Source organism: Salvelinus namaycush, chromosome 14 (assembly GCF_016432855.1).
Source record: "Salvelinus namaycush isolate Seneca chromosome 14, SaNama_1.0, whole genome shotgun sequence".
Taxonomy (NCBI): domain Eukaryota; kingdom Metazoa; phylum Chordata; class Actinopteri; order Salmoniformes; family Salmonidae; genus Salvelinus; species Salvelinus namaycush.
Genome location: NC_052320.1, coordinates 42,258,051 through 42,281,897, shown reverse-complemented (window position 1 = coordinate 42,281,897; position 23,847 = coordinate 42,258,051). Strand labels below are relative to the sequence as shown.

General features: G+C 43.0%; 1 protein-coding gene across 1 annotated transcript in view; it reads left to right on the top strand.

Annotated features, from left to right (window-relative positions):
- Window positions 1-8,321: 8,321 nt before the first annotated feature.
- Window positions 8,322-23,847, top strand: part of LOC120059531 (metabotropic glutamate receptor 7-like) — a 126,199-nt gene continuing 110,673 nt past the window's right edge. Inside the window, exon 1 of the mRNA XM_039008658.1 lies at window positions 8,322-8,909. Coding sequence (XP_038864586.1) covers window positions 8,400-8,909 — 510 coding nt within the window. The 5' untranslated portion in view covers window positions 8,322-8,399. The remainder of the gene's footprint in view (window positions 8,910-23,847) is intronic.

Here is a 23,847-nt window from a genome sequence, read left to right as displayed (position 1 = left end):
AAAGCCGTTACAGAACCACCCACCAAAACCGGACCAAGCAGCGCGGTAAAGGACAGCAGCAGCAGCGGCAAAGTACACAGGACTCCTGGACATGGGAGGAAATTCTGGACGGTAAGGGACCCTGGGCACAGGCTGGTGAGTATCGCCGCCCCAAAGCTGAGCTGGAGGCAGCGAAAGCGGAGAGGCGGTGGTATGAGGAGGCTGCACGAAAGCGTGGCTGGAAGCCAGAGAGGCAGCCCCACGGGGAGTGGTGTTAAGCCAGGTAGGAGACCTGAGCCAACTCCCCGTGTTTACCGTGGAGAGAGTGCGACCGGGCAGGCACCGTGTTATGCAGAGATGCGCACGGTGTGCCCGGTGCGTGTGCATAGCCCGGTGCGGTACATTCCAGCACCTCGTATCGGCCGGGCTAGGGTGGGCATCGAGCCAGGTTCAATGAGTGAGTGAGTGCGAGAGAGAGAGAGAGATTTGGGATTTCAACGGACCCCCAAACGACTGCGTGAGGCAAAAGGCTCAGTGCGCGCCGACGTCGATAATGTGAAGGCAGGAAAGGAAGGAATGGATTAAAAACTTGTGGTTTACAATGTTTTGCCTTGACTGAGTAATGTAGCCTAAAGACGACGCACTGACAGAGAGGATTTAAAGACTTGCCCAAACCTCCTAAAGATGACTTTCTACAGGTAGAATATTTGGAACCCATCTTGAGAAGTAGGCTAATTCACCTCAGGGTTTTTCAAGCAGATTGAATGACGCCTCTCAATGATAGCGGGTGAAAACTAATCGCGCGTGGTGAGTTATTCTGTGAGTCATTCATTTGTTTTATGAATATACGATTTTTTGACGATAAAGAAAGAAGAATAGCGTGTTTGCGTTTTTCCTGCGACGGTCAACATTCCGGAACCTCCAGTGAGGGTCAACGGTCCGGAGCTTCAAGGCAAGGCATCCAGTCCAGCTCCAGGGCAGGAGCCTTCCTCTGCGCCGGTGCCCAGTCCAGGCACGGCGTCCAGTCCTGCTCCATGGCAGGAGCCTCCCTCTGCGCCGGTGCCCAGGCCAGGCACGGTGTCCAGTCCAGCTCCAAGGCCAGAGCCATCCTCTGCGTCGATGTCCTGTCCAGGCATGGCGTCCAGTCCTGCTCCGTGGCCGGAGTCTTCTTCTGCGCCAGTGCCCAGTCCAGACACAGCGTCCAGTCCATCTCCAAGGCCGGAGCGTTCCCCTGCGCCGCTGCCCAGTCCGGGCACAGCGTTCTACCCGGCTCCATGGCCGGACCCGTGGTCTGGGCGGGGGCAAAGTCCCGCACCAGAGCCACCACCGATGCTGGATCCGCGGGATGAGCGGGTTCGTCATCCCGCACCAGAGCTGCCACCGATGCTGCGGATCCGCTAGTTCGCCCCGCACCGGAGCCGCCACCGACGCTAGATGCCCACCCGGACCTTACCCTATAGAGTCAGGTTTTGTGGCCGGAGTACGCACCTTTGGGGGGGGGGAGGGGGTACTGTCACGCCCTGACTATAGAGAGACTTTTTATTCTCTATTTTGGTTAGGTCGGGGTGTGAATAGGGTGAGTATTCTAGGTTGTTTTATTTCTATATTGGCCTGGTATGGTTCCCAATCAGAGGCAGCTGTTTAGCGTTGTCTCTGATTGGGGATCATATTTAGGCAGCCATTTCCCCACAGTTTTTTTGTGGATCTTGTTTATTTGTAGTTGCCTGTGAGCACTCCATAGCTTCACGTATCGTTTGCTTTTTATTGTTTTGTGCGTTTCATGTCAATAAATATGTGGAACCCATATCACGCTGCGCTTTGGTCCGAATGTTCTTACGACGATCGTGACAGATATGCGGATGCTATTATTACTTTCTGACAGATAACTAGATGCTAGAGCTGACCTGGGTGTTGTAGCTATTCACTAGCGTAGCTTATTCATTCACCTCAGTCTAGAGGGGATGAAACATTAGCTAATGTTACATGTCAGTTACATTACTAGCTCAGCACTGCAAATTAGCACTAGTTTAGTTTTTTTCTTCGAAATTAAACAGCAGTTACCTTGCCAGCTACACCAGTCAACTGAGTTTCTGTTCCTTTTATGACTTGATGAAAGAGGGCAACGTCTACACTGAACTATGCTCAACTCTCCCGTGCTGGTCTAGCCAGCCTTCCAGAAGCTTTGCTTTCACACAGCCTGTCAGCCCGCTCGGTGGTGTCCACATGGTCTTAAATCCAGTCAATTAAACACTCCAAACAGCCTACCCGACCACTCAGAGATGCCCCTGGTAGAATGTGTGTACAGTACCAGTCAAACGTTTGGACACACCTACTCATTCCAGAGTTTTTCTTTATTTTTACAATTTACTACATTGTAGAAAAATTGTGAAGAAATCAAAACTATTAAATAACACATTTGGAATCATTTAGTAACCTAAAAATTGTTTAACAAATCAAAGTATATTTTATATTTGAGATTCCTCAAAGTAGTCACCCTTTGCCTTGATGACAGCTTTGCACACTCCTGATTTTTTTTCACCTTTATTTAACTATTCAAGACAGTTAAGAAAAATTCTTATTTTACCCCGGCCAAACCCTAGCCCAGATGATGCTGGACCAATTGTGCACTGCCCTATGGGACTCCCAACCATGGCCAGTTGTGATACAGCCTGGAATTGAACCAGGGTCTGTAGTGATGGCCCTAGCACTGAGATGCAGTGCCTTAGACCACTGCGCCACTCAGGAGCCCAAACTCTTGGCATTCTCTCAACCAGCTTCACGAGGAATTCACCTGGGATGCATTTCAGTTAACAGGTGTGTCTTGTTAAAAGTTAATTTGTGGAATTTCATCCCTTAATGCATTTGAGCCAATCAGTTGTGTTGTAACAAGGCTAGGGGTGGTATACAGAAGATGGCTCTATTTGGTAAATGACCAAGTCCATATTATGGCAATAACAGCTCAAATAAGCAAAGAGAAACGACAGTCCATCATTACTTTAAACACGATGGTCAGTCAATCCGGAAAATGTCAAGAATTTGAACGTTTCTTCAAGTGCATTCACAAAAACCATCAAGCTGTAACGATCGTCTAAAGGAGGAGACCAAAACGCAGCGTGGTAAGTGTTCATTTAAAATTTTATAAATAAACTGAACACTGAAACAACAAAAAAACAACAAAGAGAGTGAACAAAATGAAACAGTCCTGGTGCAGACACAAAACAGAAAACTACCCACAAACACCAGGTGGGAAAAGGCTACCTAAGTATGGTGCTCAATCAGAGACAACGATAGACAGCTGCCTCTGATTGGGAACCATACCAGGCCAAACACATAGAAATAGAAAACATAGAAAAAACACATAGAATGCCCACCCCAACTCACGCCCTGACCAAACCAAAATAGAGACATAACAAAGGACCTAAGGTCAGGACGTTAGAGATAACTGCACCTCAGATTGCAGCCAAATAAATGCATTCTGCAGCGATACGCCATCCCATGTTGTTTGTGCTTAGTGGAACTATAATTTGTTTTTCAACAGGACAATGACCCAAAACACACCTCCAGGCTGCGTAAGGGCTATTTGACCAAGAATCCCGGAGTCGCCTCTTCACTGTTGACTTTGAGACTTGTGTATTGTGGGTACTATTTAATGGAGCTGCCGGTTGAGGACTTGTGAGGCATCTGTTTCTCAAACTAGACACTCTAATGTACTTGTCCTCTTGCTCAGTTGTGCACCGGGGCCTCCCACTCCTCTTTCTATTCTTGTTAGAGCCAGTTTGTGCTGTTCTGTGAAGGGAGTAGTACACAGTGTTGTACGAGATCTTCAGTTTCTTGGCAATTTCTCACATGGAATAGCCTGATAAACTTGGATTAGCTAACACAACGTGCCATTGGAACACAGGAGTGATGGTTGCTGATAATTGGCCTCTGTACGCCTATGTAGGTATTCCATTAAAAATCAGCCATTTTCAGCTACAATAGTCATTTACAACATTAACAATGTCTACACTGTACTTCTGATCAATTTGATGATATTTTAATGGACAAAAAATGTGGTTTTCTTTCAAAAACAAGAACATTTCTAAGTGACCCCAAAATTTTGAACGGTAGTGTACATGTAGGTAGAGTTATTAAAGTGACTATTCATAGATAATAACAGAGAGTAGAAGCAGCGTAAAAGAGGGAGGGGGGGGGGGCAATGCCAATAGTCTGGGTAGCCAAGTGATTGTATACACATGTAAGCAAGGTTTGAAATGATATGTTTGGGATTCTTGCGGTCAAATTGCAGTCTACAAATAATTTGTAATTACACTGAACAGAAATATAAATGCAACATGCAACAATTTCTAAGATTTTACTGAGTTACAGTTCATATAAGAACATCAGTAATTTGAAATAAATTCCTTATGCCCTAATCTATGGAGTTGACATGACTGGGAAAACAGATATGCAGCTGTTGCTCACAGATACATTTATGAGAAAGGTAGGGGCGTGGATCAGAAAACCAGTCAGTATCTGTTGTGACCACCATTTTCCTTATGCAGCGAGACACATTTCCTTCGCATAGCATTGATCAGGCTGTTGATTGTAGCCTGTGGAATGTTGTCCCACTCCTCTTCAATGGCTGTGCAAAGTTTCTGAATATTGTCGGGAACTGGAACACCCTGTCGTTCCCGTCGATCCACAGCATCCCAAACTTGCTCAATGGGTGACATGTCTGGTGAGTATGCAGGCCATGGGAGAACTGAGACATTTTTCAGCTTCCAGGAATTGTGTACAGATCCTTGCGGTATGGGGCCATGCATTATCATGCTGAAACATGAGGTGATGGCGGCGGATGATTGGCAGGACAATGGCCCTCAGGATCTCGTCATGGTATCTCTGTGCATTCAAATTGCTACTGATAAAATGTAATTTTGTTCATTGTCTGTAGCTTATGCCTGCCCATACCACAACCCCACAGCCACCACGGGGCACTCTGTTCACAACGTCGACATCAGCAAACTGTTCGCCCACACAACGTCGTACATGCTGTCTGCCATCTGCCTGGTACAGATGAAATCGGGATTCATCCGTGAAGTGCACAATTCTCCAGCGTGCCAGTGGCCATTGAAGGCCACTGAAGTCTGTTACGACGCCGAACTGCAGTCAGGTCAAGACCCTGGTGAGAATGACAAGCTATCAGATTCGCTTACCTGAGACTGTTTGTGACAGTTTGTGCAGAAATTCTTCGGTTGTGCAAAAACCACAGTTTCATCAGCTGTCCGGATGGCTGGTCTCAGAAGATCCTGCAGGTGAAAAAGGCGGATGTGGAAGTCCTGGGCTGGCGTGGTTACAAGTGACATGCGGTTCTGAGGCCGATTGGACGTACTTCCAAAATCTCTAAAACGATGTTGGATGCGGATTATGGTAGAGAAAGAACCTTAAATTCTCTGGCAAAAGCTGTGGTGGACATTCCTGCAGTCAGCATACAAATTGCATGCTCCCTCAAGACTTGAGAAATCTCTTGCATTGTGTTGTGTGACACATTTTAGTGTGACCTTTTATTGTCTCCAGCACAAGGTGCACCTGTGTAGTGATCATGCTTTTTAATCAGCTTCTTGATATGCCACACCTGTCAGGTGGATGGATTGTCTTGGCAAAGGAGAAATACTTTGAAATGCTCCTAACAGGGATGTAAACACATTTGTGCAAAAACTTAAGAGAAATAAGCTTTTTGTGTGTATAGAACATTTCTGGGATTTTTTATTTTACCTCATGAATCATGGGACCAACACTTTACATGTTGTGTTTTATATTTTTGTTCAGTGTATGTTTCAGCCCGCCAACCATCTGCTCAAGAAAGAATCGTCCCGTGGCTGAATCAAGTTGATTATCCCTGGAGTATGGGGTCGTGTGGGCAAGCAGTTTGCTGATGTCAACATTGTGAGCAGAGTTCCCCATGGTGGCGGTGGAGTTATAGTATGAGCAGGCACAAGCTACTGACAACAAACACAATTGCATTTTATCAATGGCAATTTGAAAGCACAGATGTACCGTGACGAGATCCTGAGGCCCATTGTCGTGCCATTCATCCACCATCACCTCATGTTTCAGCATGATAGTAAACACCCCCATGTCGCAATTACTGGAAGCTAAAAATGTCCCAGTTCTTCCATGGCCAGCATACTCACCAGACATGTTACCCGTTGAGCATGTTTGGGATGCTTGGATCAGTGTGTACAACAGCGTGTTCCAGTTGCCACCACTATCCAGCAACTTCACACAGCCATTGAAGAGGAGTAGGACAACATTCCACAGGCCACAATCAACATCCTCATTAACTCTATGCAAAGGAAATGTGTTGCACCAGATACTGACTGGTTTTCTGATCCACACCCCTACCTTTTTTTAAGGTATCCGTGACCAACAGAATTCCCAGTAATGTGAAATTCATAGATTAGTGTCACGTTCCTGACCTGTTTTCCCTTGTTTTGTATTTATTTAGTATGGTCAGTGCGTGAGTTGGGTGGGTTGTCTATGTATGATTTTCTATGTTGGGATTTTGTGTTCGGCCTGGTATGATTCTCAATCAGAGGCAGCTGTCAATCGTTGTCCCTGATTGAGAATCATACTTAGGCAGCCGGGGTTTCACGTGTGTTTTGTGGGTGGGTGTTTTCCGTGTCAGTAGTTGTGCCACACGGGACTGTTTGTCGGTTAGATTCTCTTTTGTTATTTTGTTTCGTGTAGTGTTCAGTTTATTGATGATAAAACATGGACACTTTCCACTCTGCGTCTTGGTCCGATCCCTCCCTACTCTTCAGACGAAGAGGAGGAAATCAGCCGTAACAATTAGGGCCTAAGGAATAATGAATTTGTTTCAATTGATTGATTTCCTTATATGAACTCAGTAAAGTTATTGACATTTTTGCATGTTGCTTTTATATTTCTATTCAGTGTATATATTATAATTATTGTATAATACTACCCCCCCACCCCAAGAAAATAAGAATACATTGTTAATTTTACCAATTAACTTCAGAGAAATTGGGCCTATATACCTGAGTATCATTTTATGAAAGTGATATACAATCCACAGCTAAGGATCATTGTAAAATATTCATATCTCTCTTGAAGTTGAACAAGTAGGCAGTATTCTCAACACAGTTGGACTTCCTGTCATGTATTGTACTCGTGAAACGTCTACATAATCAGCACTGTCAAATTATAAAAAATTATCCCAGATGAGCTGATTATTATGGTGGCCATTTCAGATATTTGTTTCCACAAATGTATAATTAGGTGGGTGGGTGAGTGAGTGAGTGCGAGAGAGAGAGAGAGAGAGATTCGGGATTTCAACGGACCCCCAAACGACTGCGTGAGGCAAAAGGCTCAGTGCGCGCCGACGTCGATAATGTGAAGGCAGGAAAGGAAGGAATGGATTAAAAACTTGTGGTTTACAATGTTTTGCCTTGACTGAGTAATGTAGCCTAAAGACGACGCACTGTCAGAGAGGATTTAAAGACTTGCCCAAACCTCCTAAAGATGACTTTCTACAGGTAGAATATTTGGAACCCATCTTGAGAAGTAGGCTAATTCACCTCAGGGTTTTTCAAGCAGATTGAATGACGCCTCTCAATGATAGCGGGTGAAAACTAATCGCGCGTGGTGAGTTATTCTGTGAGTCATTCATTTGTTTTATGAATATACGATTTTTTGACGATAAAGAAAGAAGAATAGCGTGTTTGCGTTTTTGTTCACTTCTATATGTCGATCCAACGATCGTAGTTGGAGATTTTTTGTGATGATATAGACTCCTGGTCGACCGAGACGCAGCAGGCAGATCATAGCGGACACGCCAGATCCGTCACTGCGCTCATGTGAAGTTGGCCTCTGCAAAAATAATGTCACCCAGTTCTGCTGGACCTAAGATTAAAGAGCATTTAAAAAAAAAAAGGCTGTTCGATCTTGTTGATCTATTAGTTCTGTGAAAGCATTTTACCGTATGCTTTTTCCTCAGATTGTTATGATCAGACCCCTTTTACTTTTACTGTGATAGGTGTTTATTTCAGTGCTTTGGTTAGCCTACAGTCATAAATAGTTTTGTGACACTGGAACCCTTGAGTAAAGTCTATATTATTGATGTTTTCTAAGACAAAAATGATGTCAATTGCCTCGTTAACCTGATCAATGTTGAATCCTCGTCAAAGGGTGTTTTTCGATTCAACAAGCTACGCCAAGCACTCCTGGCAGTCAAGCGATGGGCGCAGTTTGCCTGAGTAGGAACCGAAGGCGTCTCGATTTTTTCATCCAGCTTGTTGAATCTCCTCCTTGGTAATAGGAATTGGCTCGTATTAACACACTTTACTGCCATTTAGGTAGTAATATATGCGGATTGCAGCCTCCCCTTTCGCTAGAACTAACTCAACCGTCGGAGCATCATGGCTCGTTACGCTCTCGGAACGAAGCAACACCCTCGCTTTCTATGGAGAGTGTTTTGGTTGACGAGAACGTTGGTGGATTTTGCGCTGTCGCAGGAGGTTTATGCACCCCATTCTATCCGGATTGAGGGACATTTCACCCTCGGTGGCCTCTTCCCTGTGCACACCAGAGGGGCCGAAAGCACGCCTTGTGGAGATATCAAAAAGGAGAACGGGATCCATCGGCTGGAGGCCATGCTGTATGCTCTGGATCAAATTAACCTCGACGATCAACTTTTACCCAACATCACCCTAGGCGTCCGGGTGCTAGACACTTGTTCGAGGGATACTTATGCGCTTGAACAATCATTAACTTTCGTTCAGGCATTGATACAGAAGGACACTTCAGATGTGAGGTGCACCAATGGAGAACCGCCCGTGTTCGTCAAGCCCGAGAAAGTGGTTGGAGTCATTGGAGCCTCGGCAAGTTCTGTATCGATTATGGTCGCCAACATTTTGCGCCTCTTTCAGGTGAGTTCACCTCTGGGACTTCCCCCGTAGGCCTATCTGTGGATGAAATGTAGTTTTAAGTTTAGCTAAATGTGTTTGAAACAACATGTGCAAACTAGTCCTATTTTATTATGTTATTTGTCTAGCCTACTTTTATTTGACAATCTATTAGGTTATATTTTGATCCCCTATTTTCTCTAAAAGAAAAGAAAATGAGAGAATCCTAGCCTCTACAAATCCAACCAAATCCTTGGTCTACATACTTCTCAAGTGCTCTCTTAGTTACATTGAGGAGAATGAGAAAAGGTTGAGAGCGTTTGAGTGGTGGGCTGTTGCGCTTCCCTGGTGGTGCTGAAAGAAAAGCCCCCGCTTCCCGGCTGCCTCCCTATCCCTCCCTCTCCCTCAGTCTGCCTTTCCCTTTCTCCATGGTGGGTTGAATGCGCTGTGAAGGGCTTTTCGACAGACTGACACACTCACACCCATGCACTAGTAAAAAAACACTATTGGAACCGAATGACGAAGGCTACACACGTATCACCAGCGGTTGTTAAGTTATTTCAGGCATTTTTGACAACTGTTGTGGTTCTGACATCGTAGCACAGGATAACAATTTGAACTTTCAATTTATTCAATTTCTTGAGTGAAAATGAGGTCTCCCCAAGCTGTCTTTTTAAGTAGCCTACGATGATTTTGTGCCCCATGATTATTTAGTTTTTTTTCGAGATGTTTGTCAATGTCACCATGTTGACTTGGCTAATTCCAGAATCTGTAATGTTTTAGTTTATAATGAGACACAGTGACCTCAGTAGAATGTTTAAGTACTCCCTGTTTTCTTCACACAGGCCTGCATACCTGTCCTTTAGCCTTGTTGAGAGTCAGAAGAGAACAGACATACAGTCTGCCCACTCTTAGTACTGAAGTGGAATGAGGCACCCAGCAGAGCTCCAATACAGCAAATTAATTATTAAAAACACATGTTTAGACCAAAATATGCAATTACTTGAAATAGTGTGCATTAATGTGCCACTGTACAAGCCAACATCTAAGCAAGTTCTCTTGTCTGAAGATATAAGATGTGCTGTTCAGAAGGCCAAGAAAACATGAGCGTTAGTGTTTGCGGTAGTGTCTTGTGGTAACAGATTGTGACTTACAGTCAATGCCATAATTGTGTTTTCCCAGATCAATTAAACCAAGCACAGCACAGGACTAAGTAGCTGTTTAAAAGAGACTGAAGCCATCAAGGTACTTGACATCCGTTTAGTTGCTTTATGAAAGCCACAGACACACACACACGCACACACACTATTACCCTCTCTCTCTTAATACCAATCTTTACCAGACCAATCAAGTCATGCTGGTCTCAAGGGCTTTGTGGCTCTGTTGGGTGGATATGCTGGGTGATGGGGTTAAAGTCGCTGTACCATTATCTCTGCAAGGTTGGAATCAGGATTCTTTGTTAGAGTGAAGGCACCTGAAGGACAATACTTGTTTGTGTCTTTCCCAAATGCAAGTGATTATGTCTAAAAGATGTTCCTTGAGTATAGCATTAGAACTCATCCACATCACAGAAAAGATATGGGGGTGTCAGGGGACTTGGAGATCATATACGATTCCTTGGAGGGGGGGGGGGAGGATACTAAGCCCCTAATCCTGGTGTCTCCAGGTGCTCCAGTGTCTGTCTGTGTGTCAGGCTGCAGCAGTAGCGTAGGTGGGGTGTTTGCAGTGGCACCGGAGCGTCGGCGTAGTAATCAGGCTCGGGGAATCAGTGGGTTGACAGGCGCTGTCACAAATCTCCTTCCTGCATTTGCTCAGGCAGTCACTCTGCATTTATGTTAATTTCCACCACTGCACCGCTCTGGCTGCTGTCGTATAGCTGTCACTGGCTATGTTGATCCCCACAGTCAAATTCTACACAAATCCCGGGGAGGATACAGTAGATTTGATTAAAAGTCTCGATTTTCAACAGATTTCAATATTGAGACAATATGGTCTCCTTTAATTTTTTTGCTCTTTCTCTCCCTCTCATGTTCTAGTCATGATGATCATATTGATAGTAAACATTCATCAAGAGGAATTGGCTATGAGTCCCAGCGGTAATCAATATAATCTGGGAATGACAGCTCCCTGCCCATTTACACTCATCATTCTCACTGCAACTGATTAATTTCTGATAGCAATTAGAAGTTTCAGAGATTGTTTTCAACTCCAATCCATCAAGATGAGAATACGTTTTCTCGAAAACAGGATGAAACACCTGTTCAAGCCTGACTGAGAAAGCAAGTGCAATTTCTGCTTTTAAAATTGGGAGGAAAAAGCTCCCTACTTCATAAATTACATCTTGTTCTATCAGACAAGCTGCGCCTGATGTCATTTTCTGTACATTGTCAGGGATAAAGAGTATGAAGTAGTCTGTGCTTGAACAACTGTAGTTGTGCAATGTAAACTAAGTAAACAATACATACCAACAAAGTCAAATACTCTTCATATAAAAGTACAATTATTTATTTAGATGACGGTTAAACCATTGGGATGTATCGGTCAACCATGATCGTTGTCATAATCTCTTCAAATCCAGTCAGTGCACAATCCCATAAATCGTGGAATGTGGTGGAATATTCTCTTTGTCTGCAGTGAAACTGTATGGACAGAGTCCCAGAGGGGTCGATGATCTTCATAGAGCAGTGGATCAGTGTTGTGATCCTTCAGTGAGGATTTCAGTGAAAGTTACCATTGTGTTAATCTCCCCCCTGTGATAAATGGAACATCAGGGAAGTTAAATACAGATTGTAGGTTTTATTGCCAGACACTAAATATCGCTGTTGTCTATTTAAGGTGTGAGTGGCCGCTGAACTGTTAATGCTGGGAAATTGACGAGGGATAGATTTTTCTGAGGACCCAGGAGAGTTGATCAATACTGTTGCCATGGTAAGGCCGATTTGCTCTGAAGATGTTTTTATTTTCCTGTTCTTCCACAGAGCCCCGGAAATGAGAAACAACAATTTCAGCCAAAATACAAAAAATATTATTAAAATATATTATGGCGCGATGTTCAAACGAAAGACTTGTTATTCTCAACCTTTGAGAGATGATCTTAATTGTTTTTCATCGCTCTCTGTTTTCGAGACATTCTCCCACGCTATGAGAAAAGCCTCTGCCTCAGCCCAAAATCCTTAGTGTCAGTGTCCATTTGCAACTCTTGGCCTGTGGAATGACTGGTGAACTCATTTTTTTTATCCGGCTGACATTTTATATCAGAGGAGGGCTGCCTGCTATTTTCTTCCTCTCTTTCCCAAAGAGAGAGGCGTTACTTGTTTTGAATGCAGGTGAACTCTTTCTTGTCCTTCTGTCAGGGGACTGGGCCCCTAAGGACTAGCTGTCTAGGTGAAGCATTGATGTCCTTGCCTGACAGGCAAGGTACTGTTTTTATCTCTCGCCCTTTCCCAAAGAATAATCAATACAATCGAGGCGAGGTAGATTGAAGCCTGACAGACAGACTGATCTATTCAGCTGACAGCCGGAAGCTCTGACAGACATGTAGGCGAGATGGGTTGCGTAACTGGCACACAAAGCTGTCACCAAATTTCTTAGGTTAAATGTGTCTGCTTGTTCAAACACAGTATGCCATTTGCACATTCATGTTTGTGACAGCCCAGGTCAATTAGTCCCATCTAGAGCACCTTTATTTATGCCTCCAGCGAGTACATGTCAACTGTCAAGCATATGGTCAGACAAACAACCCCATATATATATATATATATACAGTGGGGAGAACAAGTATTTGACACACTGCTGATTTTGCAGGTTTTCCTACTTACAAAGCATGTAGAGGTCTGTAATTTTTTATCATAGGTACACTTCAACTGTGAGAGACAGAATCTGAAACAAAAATCCAGAAAATCACATTGTATGATTTAAGTAATTAATTAGCCTTTTATTGCATGACATAAGTATTTGATCACCTACCAATCAATAAGAATTCCGGCTCTCACAGACCTGTTAGTTTTTCTTTAACTTCTCTAGGGTATGTGGGACGGTAGCGTCCCACCTCGTCAACAGCCAGTGAAACTGCAGGGCGCCAAATTCAAAACAACAGAAATCCCATAATTTAAATTCCTCAAACATACAAGTATTTTACACCATTTTAAAGCTACACTTGTTGTAAATCCAGCCAAAGTGTCCGATTTCAAAAAGGTTTTACGACGAAAGCACACCAAACAATTATGTTAGGTATGAGCCAAGTCACAGAAAAAGACAGCCATTTTTCCAGCCAGAGAGAGCAGTAACAAAAAGCAGAAATAGAGGTAAAATTAATCACTAACCTTTGATGATCTTCATCGGATGACACTCATAGGACTTCATGTTACACAATACATGTATGTTTTGTTCGGTAAAGTTCATATTTATATCCAAAATCTGAGTTTAGGCGGGATGCTACTGTCTCACTTGGCAAAAAGCCTGAGAAAATGCAGAGCGCCATATTCAAATTAATTACTATGAAAATTACTATAAAATCTAACTTTCATTAAATCACACATGAAAGATACCAAATTAAAGCTACCTTGGTTGTGAATCCAGCCAACATGTCAGAATTCAAATAGGCTTTTCGGCGAACGCATACAATGCTATTTTCTGAGGATAGCACCATTTTAAACAAAGAGAGATAAGCATATTCCAACCCTGCATGCACGACACAAAACGCAGAAATAAAAATATAATTCATGCCTTAACTTTGACGAGCTTCTGTTGTTGGCACTCCAATATGTCCCTTAAACATCACAAATGGTCCTTTTGTTTGATTAATTCCGTCGATATATATCCAAAATGTCAATTTATTTGGCGCGTTTGATCCAGAAAAACACAGGTTCCAACTTGCTCAAACGTGACGACAAAATATCTCAAAGGTTACCTGTAAACTTTGCCAAAAAATGTCAAACTACTTTTGAAATACAACTTTAGGTATTTTTTTACGTTAATAATCGATAAAGTTGATGACGGGATGATCTGTGTTCAATACAGGATTAAAACCAACCGTAGCATGCCTTCTGGTCATGCATTTCAATCAAACAGGACACCTAGAGTGACTCGACTTCAAGATGGCCGTATTTCTTCATTACACAAAGGAATAACCTCAACCAATTTCTCTAGACTGTTGACATCCAGTGGAAGCCGTAGGAACTGCAAGCAGGTCGCTTAGAAATCTGGTTTCCCAATGAAACTCATTGAAAAGAGAGTGACCTCAAAAAAAAAAAATCTGAATGGTTTGTCCTCGGGGTTTCGCCTGCTAATTAAGTTCTGTTATACTCACAGACATGATTCAAACAGTTTTATAAACTTCAGAGTGTTTTCTATCCAAATCTACTAATAATATGCATATCTTATCTTCTGTGGATGGGTAGCTGGCAGTTTAATTTGGGTATGCTGTTCATCCAAACATGAAAATGCTGCCCCCTATCCTAGAGAAGTTAAGAAGCCCTCCTGTTCTCCACTCATTACATGTATTAACTGCACCTGTTTGAACTCGTTACCTGTATAAAAGACACCTGTCCACACACTCAATCAAACAGACTCCAACCTCTCCACAATGGCCAAGACCAGAGTTCTGTGTAAGGACATCAGGGATAAAATTGTAGACCTGCACAAGGCTGGGATGGGCTACAGGACAATAGGCAAGCCGCTTGGTGAGAAGGCAACAACTGTTGGCGCAATTATTAGAAAATGGAAGAAGTTCAAGATGACGGTCAATCACCCTCGGTCTGGGGCTCCATGCAAGATCTCACCTCGTGGGGCATCAATGATCATGAGGAAGGTGAGGGATCAGCCCAGAACTACACGACAGGACCTGGTCAATGACCTGAAGAGAGCTTGGACCACAGTCTCAAAGAAAACCATTAGTAACACACTACGCCGTCATGGATTAAAATCCTGCAGCGCACGCAAGGTCCCCCTGCTCAAGCCAGCGCATGTCCAGGCCCGTCTGAAGTTTGCCAATGACCATCTGGATGATCCAAATCAAATCAAATGAATTTATATAGCCCTTCGTACATCAGCTGATATCTCAAAGTGCTGTACAGAAACCCAGCCTAAACCCCAAACAGCAAGCAATGCAGGTGTAGAGGCACACTTCTTACATTCCTCCAGAGGAGGAATGGGAGAAGGTCATGTGACAAAAAGACAAAAATAGAGCTTTTTGGTCTAAACTCCACTCGCCGTGTTTGGAGGAAGAAGAAGGATGAGTACAACCCCAAGAACACCATCCCAACCGTGAAGCATGGAGGTGGAAACATCATTCTTTGGGGATGCTTTTCTGCAATTGGACAGGACGACTGCACCGTATTGAGGGGAGGATGGATGGGGCCATGTATCACGAGATCTTTACCACCAACCTCCTTCCCTCAGTAAGAGCATTGAAGATGGGTCGTGGCTGGGTCTTCCAGCATGACAACGACCCGAAACACACAGCCAGGGCAACTAAGGAGTGGCTCCGTAAGAAGCAGCTCAAGGTCCTGGAGTGGCCTAGCCAGTCTCCAGACCTGAACCCAATAGAACATCTTTGGAGGGAGCTGAAAGTCCGTATTGCCCAGGGACAGCCCCGAAACCTGAAGGATCTGGAGAAGGTCTGTATGGAGGACTGGGCCAAAATCCCTGCTGCAGTGTGTGCAAACCTGGTCAAGAACTACAGGAAACGTATGATCTCTGTAATTGCAAACAAAGGTTTCTGTACCAAATATTAAGTTCTGCTTTTCTGATGTATCAAATACTTATGTCATGCAATAAAATGCAAATTAATTACTTAAAAATCATACAATGTGATTTTCTGGATTTTTGTTTTAGATTCCGTCTCTCACAGTTGACCTATGATAAACATTACAGACCTCTACATGCTTTGTAAGTAGGAAAACCTGCAAAATCGGCAGTGTATCAAATACTTGTTCTCCCCACTGTATATATATACACACACACACACACAGTTAAAGTAAGAAGTTTACATACACTTAGTTTGGAGTCATTAAAACTCATTTTTCAACCACTCCACAAATGTCTGGTTAACAAACTATAGTTTTGGCAAGTCGGCTAGGTCATCTACTTTGTGCATGACACAAGTAATTTTTCCAACAATTATTTACAGACAGATTATTTCACTTATAATTCACTGTATCACAATTCCAGTGTGTCAGAAGTTTACATACACTAAGTTGACTGTGCCTTTTAAACAGCTTGGAAAATTCCAGAAAATGATGTTATGCATTTAGAATCTTCTGATAGGCATATTTTGAGTCAATTGGAGGTGTACATGTGTATGTATTTCAAGGCCTACCTTCAAACTCAGTGCCTCTTTGCTTGACATCATGGGAAAATCAAAATAAATCAGACAAGACCTCAGAAAAATATCGAAGCCCTCCAAGTCTGGTTCATCCTTGGGAGCAATTTCCAAATGCCTGAAGGTACCACATTCATCTGTACAAACAATAGTACGCAAGTATAAACACCATGGGACCACGCAGCCGCCATACAACTCAGGAAGGAGAAGTGTTCTGTCTCCTAGAGAAGAACGTACTTTATTGCGAAAAGTGCAAATCAATCCCAGAACAACAGCAAAGGACCTTGTGAAGATGCTGGAGGAAACGGGTACAAAAGTATCCATATCCACAGTAAAACGAGTCCTATATCGACATAACCTGAAAGGCCACTCAGCAAGGAAGAAGCCACAGTTCCAAAACCGGCATAAAAAAGCCAGACTACGGTTTGCAACTGCACATGGGGACAAAGATCGTACTTTTTGGAGAAATGTCCTCTCGTCTGATGAAACAAAAATAGAACTGTTTGGCCATAATGACCATCGTTATGTTAAGAGGATAAAGGGGGAAGCTTGCAAGCCGAAGAACATCATCCCAACCGCGAAGCACGGGGTTGGCAGCATTGTGGGTTCTTTGCAGCAGGAGGGACTGGTGCACTTCACAAAATAGATGGCATTATGAGGAGGAAAATTGTGTGGATATATTGAAGCAACATCTCAAGACATCAGTCAGGAAGTTAAAGCTTGGTCACAAATGGGTCTTCCAAATGGACTATGACCCCAAGCATACTTCCAAAGTTGTGGCAAAATAGCTTAAGGACAACAAAGTCAAGGTATTGGAGTGGCCATCACAAAGCCCTGACCTCATTCCTATAAAAAAATTGTGGGCAGAACTGAAAAAGCGTGTGCGAGCAAGGAGGCCTACAAACCTGACTCAGTTACAGCAGCTCTGTCAGGAAGAATGGGCCTAAATTCACCCAACTTATTGTGGGAAGCTTGTGGAAGGCTACCAGAAATGTTTGACCCAAGTTAAACAATTTAAAGGCAATGCTACCAAATACTAATTGTGTGTATGTAAACTTCTGACCCACTGGGAATGTGATGAAAGAAATAAAAGCTGAAATAAATCATTCTCTCTACCATTATTCTGACATTTCACAGTCTTAAAATAAAGTGGTGATCCTAACTGACATAAGACATGGGATTTTGTACTAGGATTAAATGTCAGGAATTGTGAAAAAATAAGTTTAAATGTTTTTGGCTAAGGTGTATGTAAACTTCCGACATCAACTGTGTGTATATATATACAGTTGAAGTCGGAAGTTTACATCCACCTTAGCCAAATACATTTAATCTGTTTTTCACAATTCCTGACATTTAATCCTAGTAAAAATTCCCTGTTTTAGGTCGGTTAGGAACACCACTTTATTTTAAGAATGTGAAATGTCAGAATAATGGTAGAGAGAATGATTTATTTCAGCTTTTATTTCTTTCATTTCACTCTGAGTGTGATACAAAGAGGTCTCAGAGAGTGAGTTTTTTTCTCCCAGATACAGGAAAACGCTGATAAGAATGATAATTTATTCAGACCCCCAGGAGCAGTTATTATGCTGAAAATGGAGTCCTGTTAGTTAACAAAAAGGTGAAGAGTGATTGGCATTATTAAGCAAACACGCTTGGCCCCTCAATGGCCTTTTACAGCCCCAGCTTTGTAAACAAACCCTGTTTTATACTCATGCTCAGCCCATCGGACATTTATGCGCCAGAGGAGGCTGCTGGGAGGAGATCTAGGAGGACGGGCTCATTTTAATGGCTGTAATGGGATACATGGAATGGTACCAAACACATCAAACACATATAAACAAAGTTTTTCACTCTGTTCCATTGATTCGATTCAGTCATTACAATGAGCCCATCCTCCTATAGATCCTCACACCAGCCTCCTTGTGTATGCACATACAGTGCTTTGCAAAAGTATTCAACCATTTTGGCGTTTTTCCTATTTCCTTGCATTACAAATTAATTTAAATTGATTTTTATTTGGATTTCATGTAATGGACATACACAAAATACTCAAAATTGGTGAAGTGAAATGAAAAAGTGGTGCGTGCATATTTATTCACCCCCTTTGCTATGAAGCCCCTAAATAAGATCTGGTGCAACCAATTACCTTCATAAGTCACATAATTAGTTTGATTGCACAAAGGTGGACTTTATTTAAGTGTCACATGATCTGTCACATCATCTCAGTATATATACACCTGTTCTGAAAGGCCCCAGAGTCTGCAACACCACTAAGCAAGGGGCACCACCAAGCAAGCGGCACTATGAAGCCCAATGAGCTCTCCAAACAGGTCAGAGACAAAGTTGAGGAGAAGTACAGATCAGGTTTGGGTTATAAAAAAATATTCAAAACGTTGAACATCCCACGGAGCACCATTTAAAATCACTTGTAAAAAATAATGGAAAGAATATGGCACCACAACAATCCTGCCAAGAGAAGGCCGCCCACCAAAACTCCAGGCAAAGAGGGTATTAATCAGAGGCACCAAAGAGACCAAAGATAACCCTGAAGGAGCTGCAAAGCTCCATAGTGGAGATTGGAGTATCTATCCATAGGACCACTTTAAGCCGTACACTCCACAGAGTTGGGCTTAACGAAAGAGTGGCCAGAAAAAAGCCATTGCTTAAAGAAAAAAATAAGCAAACATGTTTGGTGTTCGCCAAAAGGCATGTGGGAGACTCCCCAAACATATGGAAGAAGGTACTCTGGTCAGATGAGACTAAAATTCAGATTTTTGGCCATCAAGCAAAACGCTATGTCTGGCGCAAATCCAACACCTCTCATCACCTCGAGAACACCATCCCCAGTGAGGCGTGGTGGTGGCAGAATCATGCTGTGGGGATGTTTGTCATCGGCAGGGACTGGGAAACTGGTCAGAATTGAAGGAATGATAGATGGCGCTAAATACAGGGAAATTGTTGATGGAAACCTGTTTGTCTTCCAAAGATTTGAGACTGGGACCAAGGTTCACTTTCCAGCAGGACAATGACCCTAAGCATACTGCTAAAGCAATACTCAAGTGGTTTAAGGGGAAACATTTAAATGTCTTGGAATGGCCTAGTCAAAGCCCAGACCTCAATCCAATTGAGAATCTGTGGTATAACTTAAAGATTGCTGTATGTAACGGATGTGAAATGGCCAGCTAGTTAGCGGTGGTGCGCTAACGGTGGCTAGTTAGCGGTGGTGCGCTTCAATCGGTTACGTCACTCGCTTTGAGACCTTGAAGTAGTGGTTCCCCTTGCTCTGCAAGGGCCACGTCCTTTGTGGAGCGATGGGTAATGATGCTTCGTGGGTGACTGTTGTTGACGTGTGCAGAGGGTCCCTGGTTCGCGCCCGAGTCGGGGCGAGGGGACGGACGTAAAGTTAAACTGTTACATGTACACCAGCAGAACCCATCCAACTTGAAGGAGCTGGAGCAGTTTTGCCTTGAAGAATGGGCAAAAATCCCAGTGACTCGATGTGCCAGGCTTATAGAAACATACTCCAAGAGACTTGCAGCTGTAATTGCTGCAAACGGTGGGTCTACAAAGTATTGACTTTGGAGGGGTGAATAGTTATGCACGCTCAAGTTTTTAGTTTTTTTTTTTCTTATTTCTTGTTTCACACTAAAAAATATTTGCATCTTCAAAGTGGTAGGCATGTGTAAATCAAATGATACAAACCCCCCCCAAAAAATCTATTTTAATTCCAGGTTGTAAGGCAACAAAATAGGAAAAATGCCAAGGGTGGTGAATACTTTTGCATGCCTACATGTACAATGTAGGTGACTAATGTAATAAATAAAACATTCCTCATTCAAACCAGCTGTCAAACTGGCTTACATGGGGGTTCCTGAGGTCAGAGATTTCATGTCAGGGAGAGATTGGGAATCTTTGTTTGCCCATTAGTTGGTCCTGGATATGGATGGGGGATGGGGGAAATTGACTCCCTTATTCACCTTACATCAGAATGTATGGATGTGGAGTCATGTATGTTACATGTATAGTTCCACCCGAATACTGGTACACATCATGTACATCCACACATAAAGACATCTCCAGCTGATCCTATAAATATTTTCAGTGCATCCCTCAGGCATGTCTTAACTACATTTTCCCCATATTTCTCTGTATAACACCACATCTCAGACTTCAACAACCTCAAATACCTCGTTCCTCGCCGAGCCCGTAGGAACCAATCCAAGGTATAAAGGAGAGAATGAAATGGTCTTTTCGGTAGGTAGATGATCTTCGATCGATGCAGAATGTAAGGGTTGAAACAGTTAACCTGACCTAAAATATGACTACTGGGTTCTCAGTGAACAAAATAGTATATGAATAGTATATCATATTTGGCCTTGGGTATCCAGATTTACTAGAAAGTTTTTTTTTTACAGAAAAGTCCTAATCCAAATACTACAGTTATACAGCATGTAGTACAATAAATACATATATGTTTTGGCTATCTATTTTTCCTTCTCCTTCTGCTGTAGTTGAATTACCAAACACCTGTACATGACCTTAAAGCTAATCTCTTATTCAATAGATACAATATGAGGCAAATCACTTTCAAATCACCTCTCCCATTCTGATAGCATTACTGATGCCTCTTCCCTTCCTCCCCTCTTCCTACTCTTCCTTCATACATGGTGCTTCAGAAGTCCTATTCCACAAATCCTAATCCTGTGGAACTGCTTGTCAGGGAAAATTCTCTCTCAACGCATGAAAGATGTTGCAATTGAAGAAATGCAGAGGAGCCAAAAAAAACTTATCCTCCTCCCAACCCCAATCTCCACCGCCACTCACCCCTTCGCCTCAATTTACCTCCTCCTACCCCCTATCTTACACACACACAGAGACTCAGTCACCCACACACAGAGACACAGAGTCACATTCCACAAGATGCTTTTTGTAGCCTGATGGCAGCCTAACTAAGTGGAAAGTGCACTGTTCACAAGGCCTGCCTGGTGTCCCCAGAGGTTGGGGGCACTGCACTGGGCCGGCCCTGTTATGTTGACTGTTATGTTGAGACTGCTGGATGTCTCTGTGAGGAGACTAATGCGGACAGGCATGCACACTGAAGACTGACTGACAGGAGATGTGAAGATAGCTAACGTACCACGACCTGAGCTCTGCATCACTGAAAGAAAAGCCTAGCAGACTGCTAAAAGCGTCTTGCGGACAAAGTTTGTGTAGAGCTTTTGCGTGTGTATAAGTGTGTGCGCATGTACTGCACACGTGTGTGTTAGGGAGATGGCAGGGACCCGTGGTGTGTATCCTCTCACATTATACACAATAAGCCTTCATTAGGATTCATTGGTTGTCCTTCAGTTATCTTATTACGGAAAGCCCTACAGCCATCTAAAAATGTCTGCTGTCAATGGATAGTCATAAATCGGCACCGCATCAAACAACAGAATGACGGTGTATATTTAAGGAGAGGAAATTATTATAATAGGACAAACTAAGACCACAGGTGCTTAAAGACCTGTTGATTTCATACCTTAAAAATGTATAAGATTATCGCTTTAGAATTTAATAATCTGAAATTTGCTCTTGGCTATATTTCTCTGGGGATGGTGGTTAGTGAGTGTTCTGTTTTTTCTCCCTTTCTTTCTCTCAGCCTAAGCTTTGCAGTGGTGTGTGTGTGTGTGTGTGGTCCTCTGGGCTTGGAGCATACAGTACATGAGCATTTCAATCTAAAAGGACCATAAAGCACCAACGTGAAGTTCATAGGAGCATGTCAAATTGGTTGTCAAAGCAAAAACTGATTTTTTGATTTTTGTGTGCAAATTTATTCAAAGTAAAAAACAGAAATACCTTATTTACATAGGTATTTAGACCCTTTGCTATGAGACCGAAATTGAGTTCAGGTGCATCCTGTTTCCATTGATCATCCTTGATGTTTCTACAACTTGATTGGAGTCCACCTGTGGTAAATTCAATTGATTTGACATGATTTGGAAAGGCACACACCTGTCTATATAAGGTCCCACAGTTGACAGAGCATGTCAGAGCAAAAACCACGAAGTCGAAGGAATTGTCCGTAGAGCTCCAAGACAGGATTGCGTCGAGGCACAGATACATTATTTTTAAATGGAAGAAGATTGGAACCACCAAGACACTTCCTAGAGCTGGCCTACATGCCAAACTGAGCAATCGGGGGACAAGGGCCTTGGTCAGGAAGGTGACCAAGAACCAAATGGTCACTCTGACAGAGCTCTAGAGTTCCTCTGTGGAGATGGGAGAAACTTTCAGAAGGACAACTATCTCTGCAGCAATCCACCAATCAGGCCTTCATTGTAGAGTGGTCAGACAGAATCCACTCCTCAGTAAAAGAATCCACTCCTCAGTAAAAGGCACATGACAGCCCGCTTGGAGTTTGCCAAGAGGCACCTAAAGGACAATCAGACCATGGGAAACAAGATTCTCTAGTCTGATGAAACCACAATTGAACACTTTTGCCTGAATGCCAAGCGTCACGTCTGGAGGAAATCTGGCACCATCCCTACAGTGAAGCATGATGGTGGCAGCATCATGCTGTGGGGATGTTTTTCAGCAGCAGGGACAGGGAGACTAGTCAAGATTGAGGGAAAGATGAACAGAGCAAAGTACAGAGAGATACTTTATGAAAACCTGCACCAGAGTGCTCAGGACCTCAGACTGGGGCGACGGTTCACCTTCCACCAGGACACTGACCCTGAGCACACAGCCAAGACAACACAGGAGTGGCTTCGGTACAAGTCCCTGAATGTCCTTGAATGGCCCAGCCAGGGCCTGGACATGAACCTAATCGAACATCTCTGGAGAGACTTGAAAATAGCTGACAGAGCTTGATCTGCAGAGAACATAGGATAATCTCCCCAAATACAGGTGTGCCAAGCTTGTAGCGTCATATCCAAAAAGACTTGAGGCTGTAATCACTGCCAAAGGTGCTTCAACAAAGTACTGAGTTAAGGGTATGAATAATTATGGAAATGTAATATTTCAACAACAAAAAAATAATACTTTTACAAAAAATTATAAAACCTATTTATGCTTTGTCATTATGGGTTATTGTGTGTAGATTGATGAGGAAAAAATTTAATTTAATACATTTTTAGAATAAGGCTGTAACTTAACAAAATGTGGAAATAGTCAACTTGTCTGAATACTTTCCGAGTGCACTGTATATTTAGTTTTGGAGAAATTATTTGCCTTCTGGCACTTGCCTTGTGCCATTACCAAAAACCCACATATTTTAAAAATGTTCTAATTTCTCTCCTTCATGAGGAGGGAAAATAATGATAGTTCACAGAAGTAAAAAGTAAAGTTAGACTTGCCAATTAATTTGAGTGTTTTTACTGATATCAAGTTTGTTTATTATTTATTAAGGGATTACATAGTAGTCACAAATCACAGTTGGGTCACCTGCTACTGTCTTCCCTTCCACTGGCATAGTGATATTTTATTTATCTTACTGTCGTCTCGTGGTCAAAGCAAGACTGTAAAAACAGTCTGGACAACCGTTTCCTCTCTCCCTCTTGCTATTTCTGCCGCTCTCTCTTCTCTCTCTCTCTCTCCAGTTAAAGTCACCTCTCCCTGCTCTTACTGACACCTAACACGCATTCTCACCCACTGAAC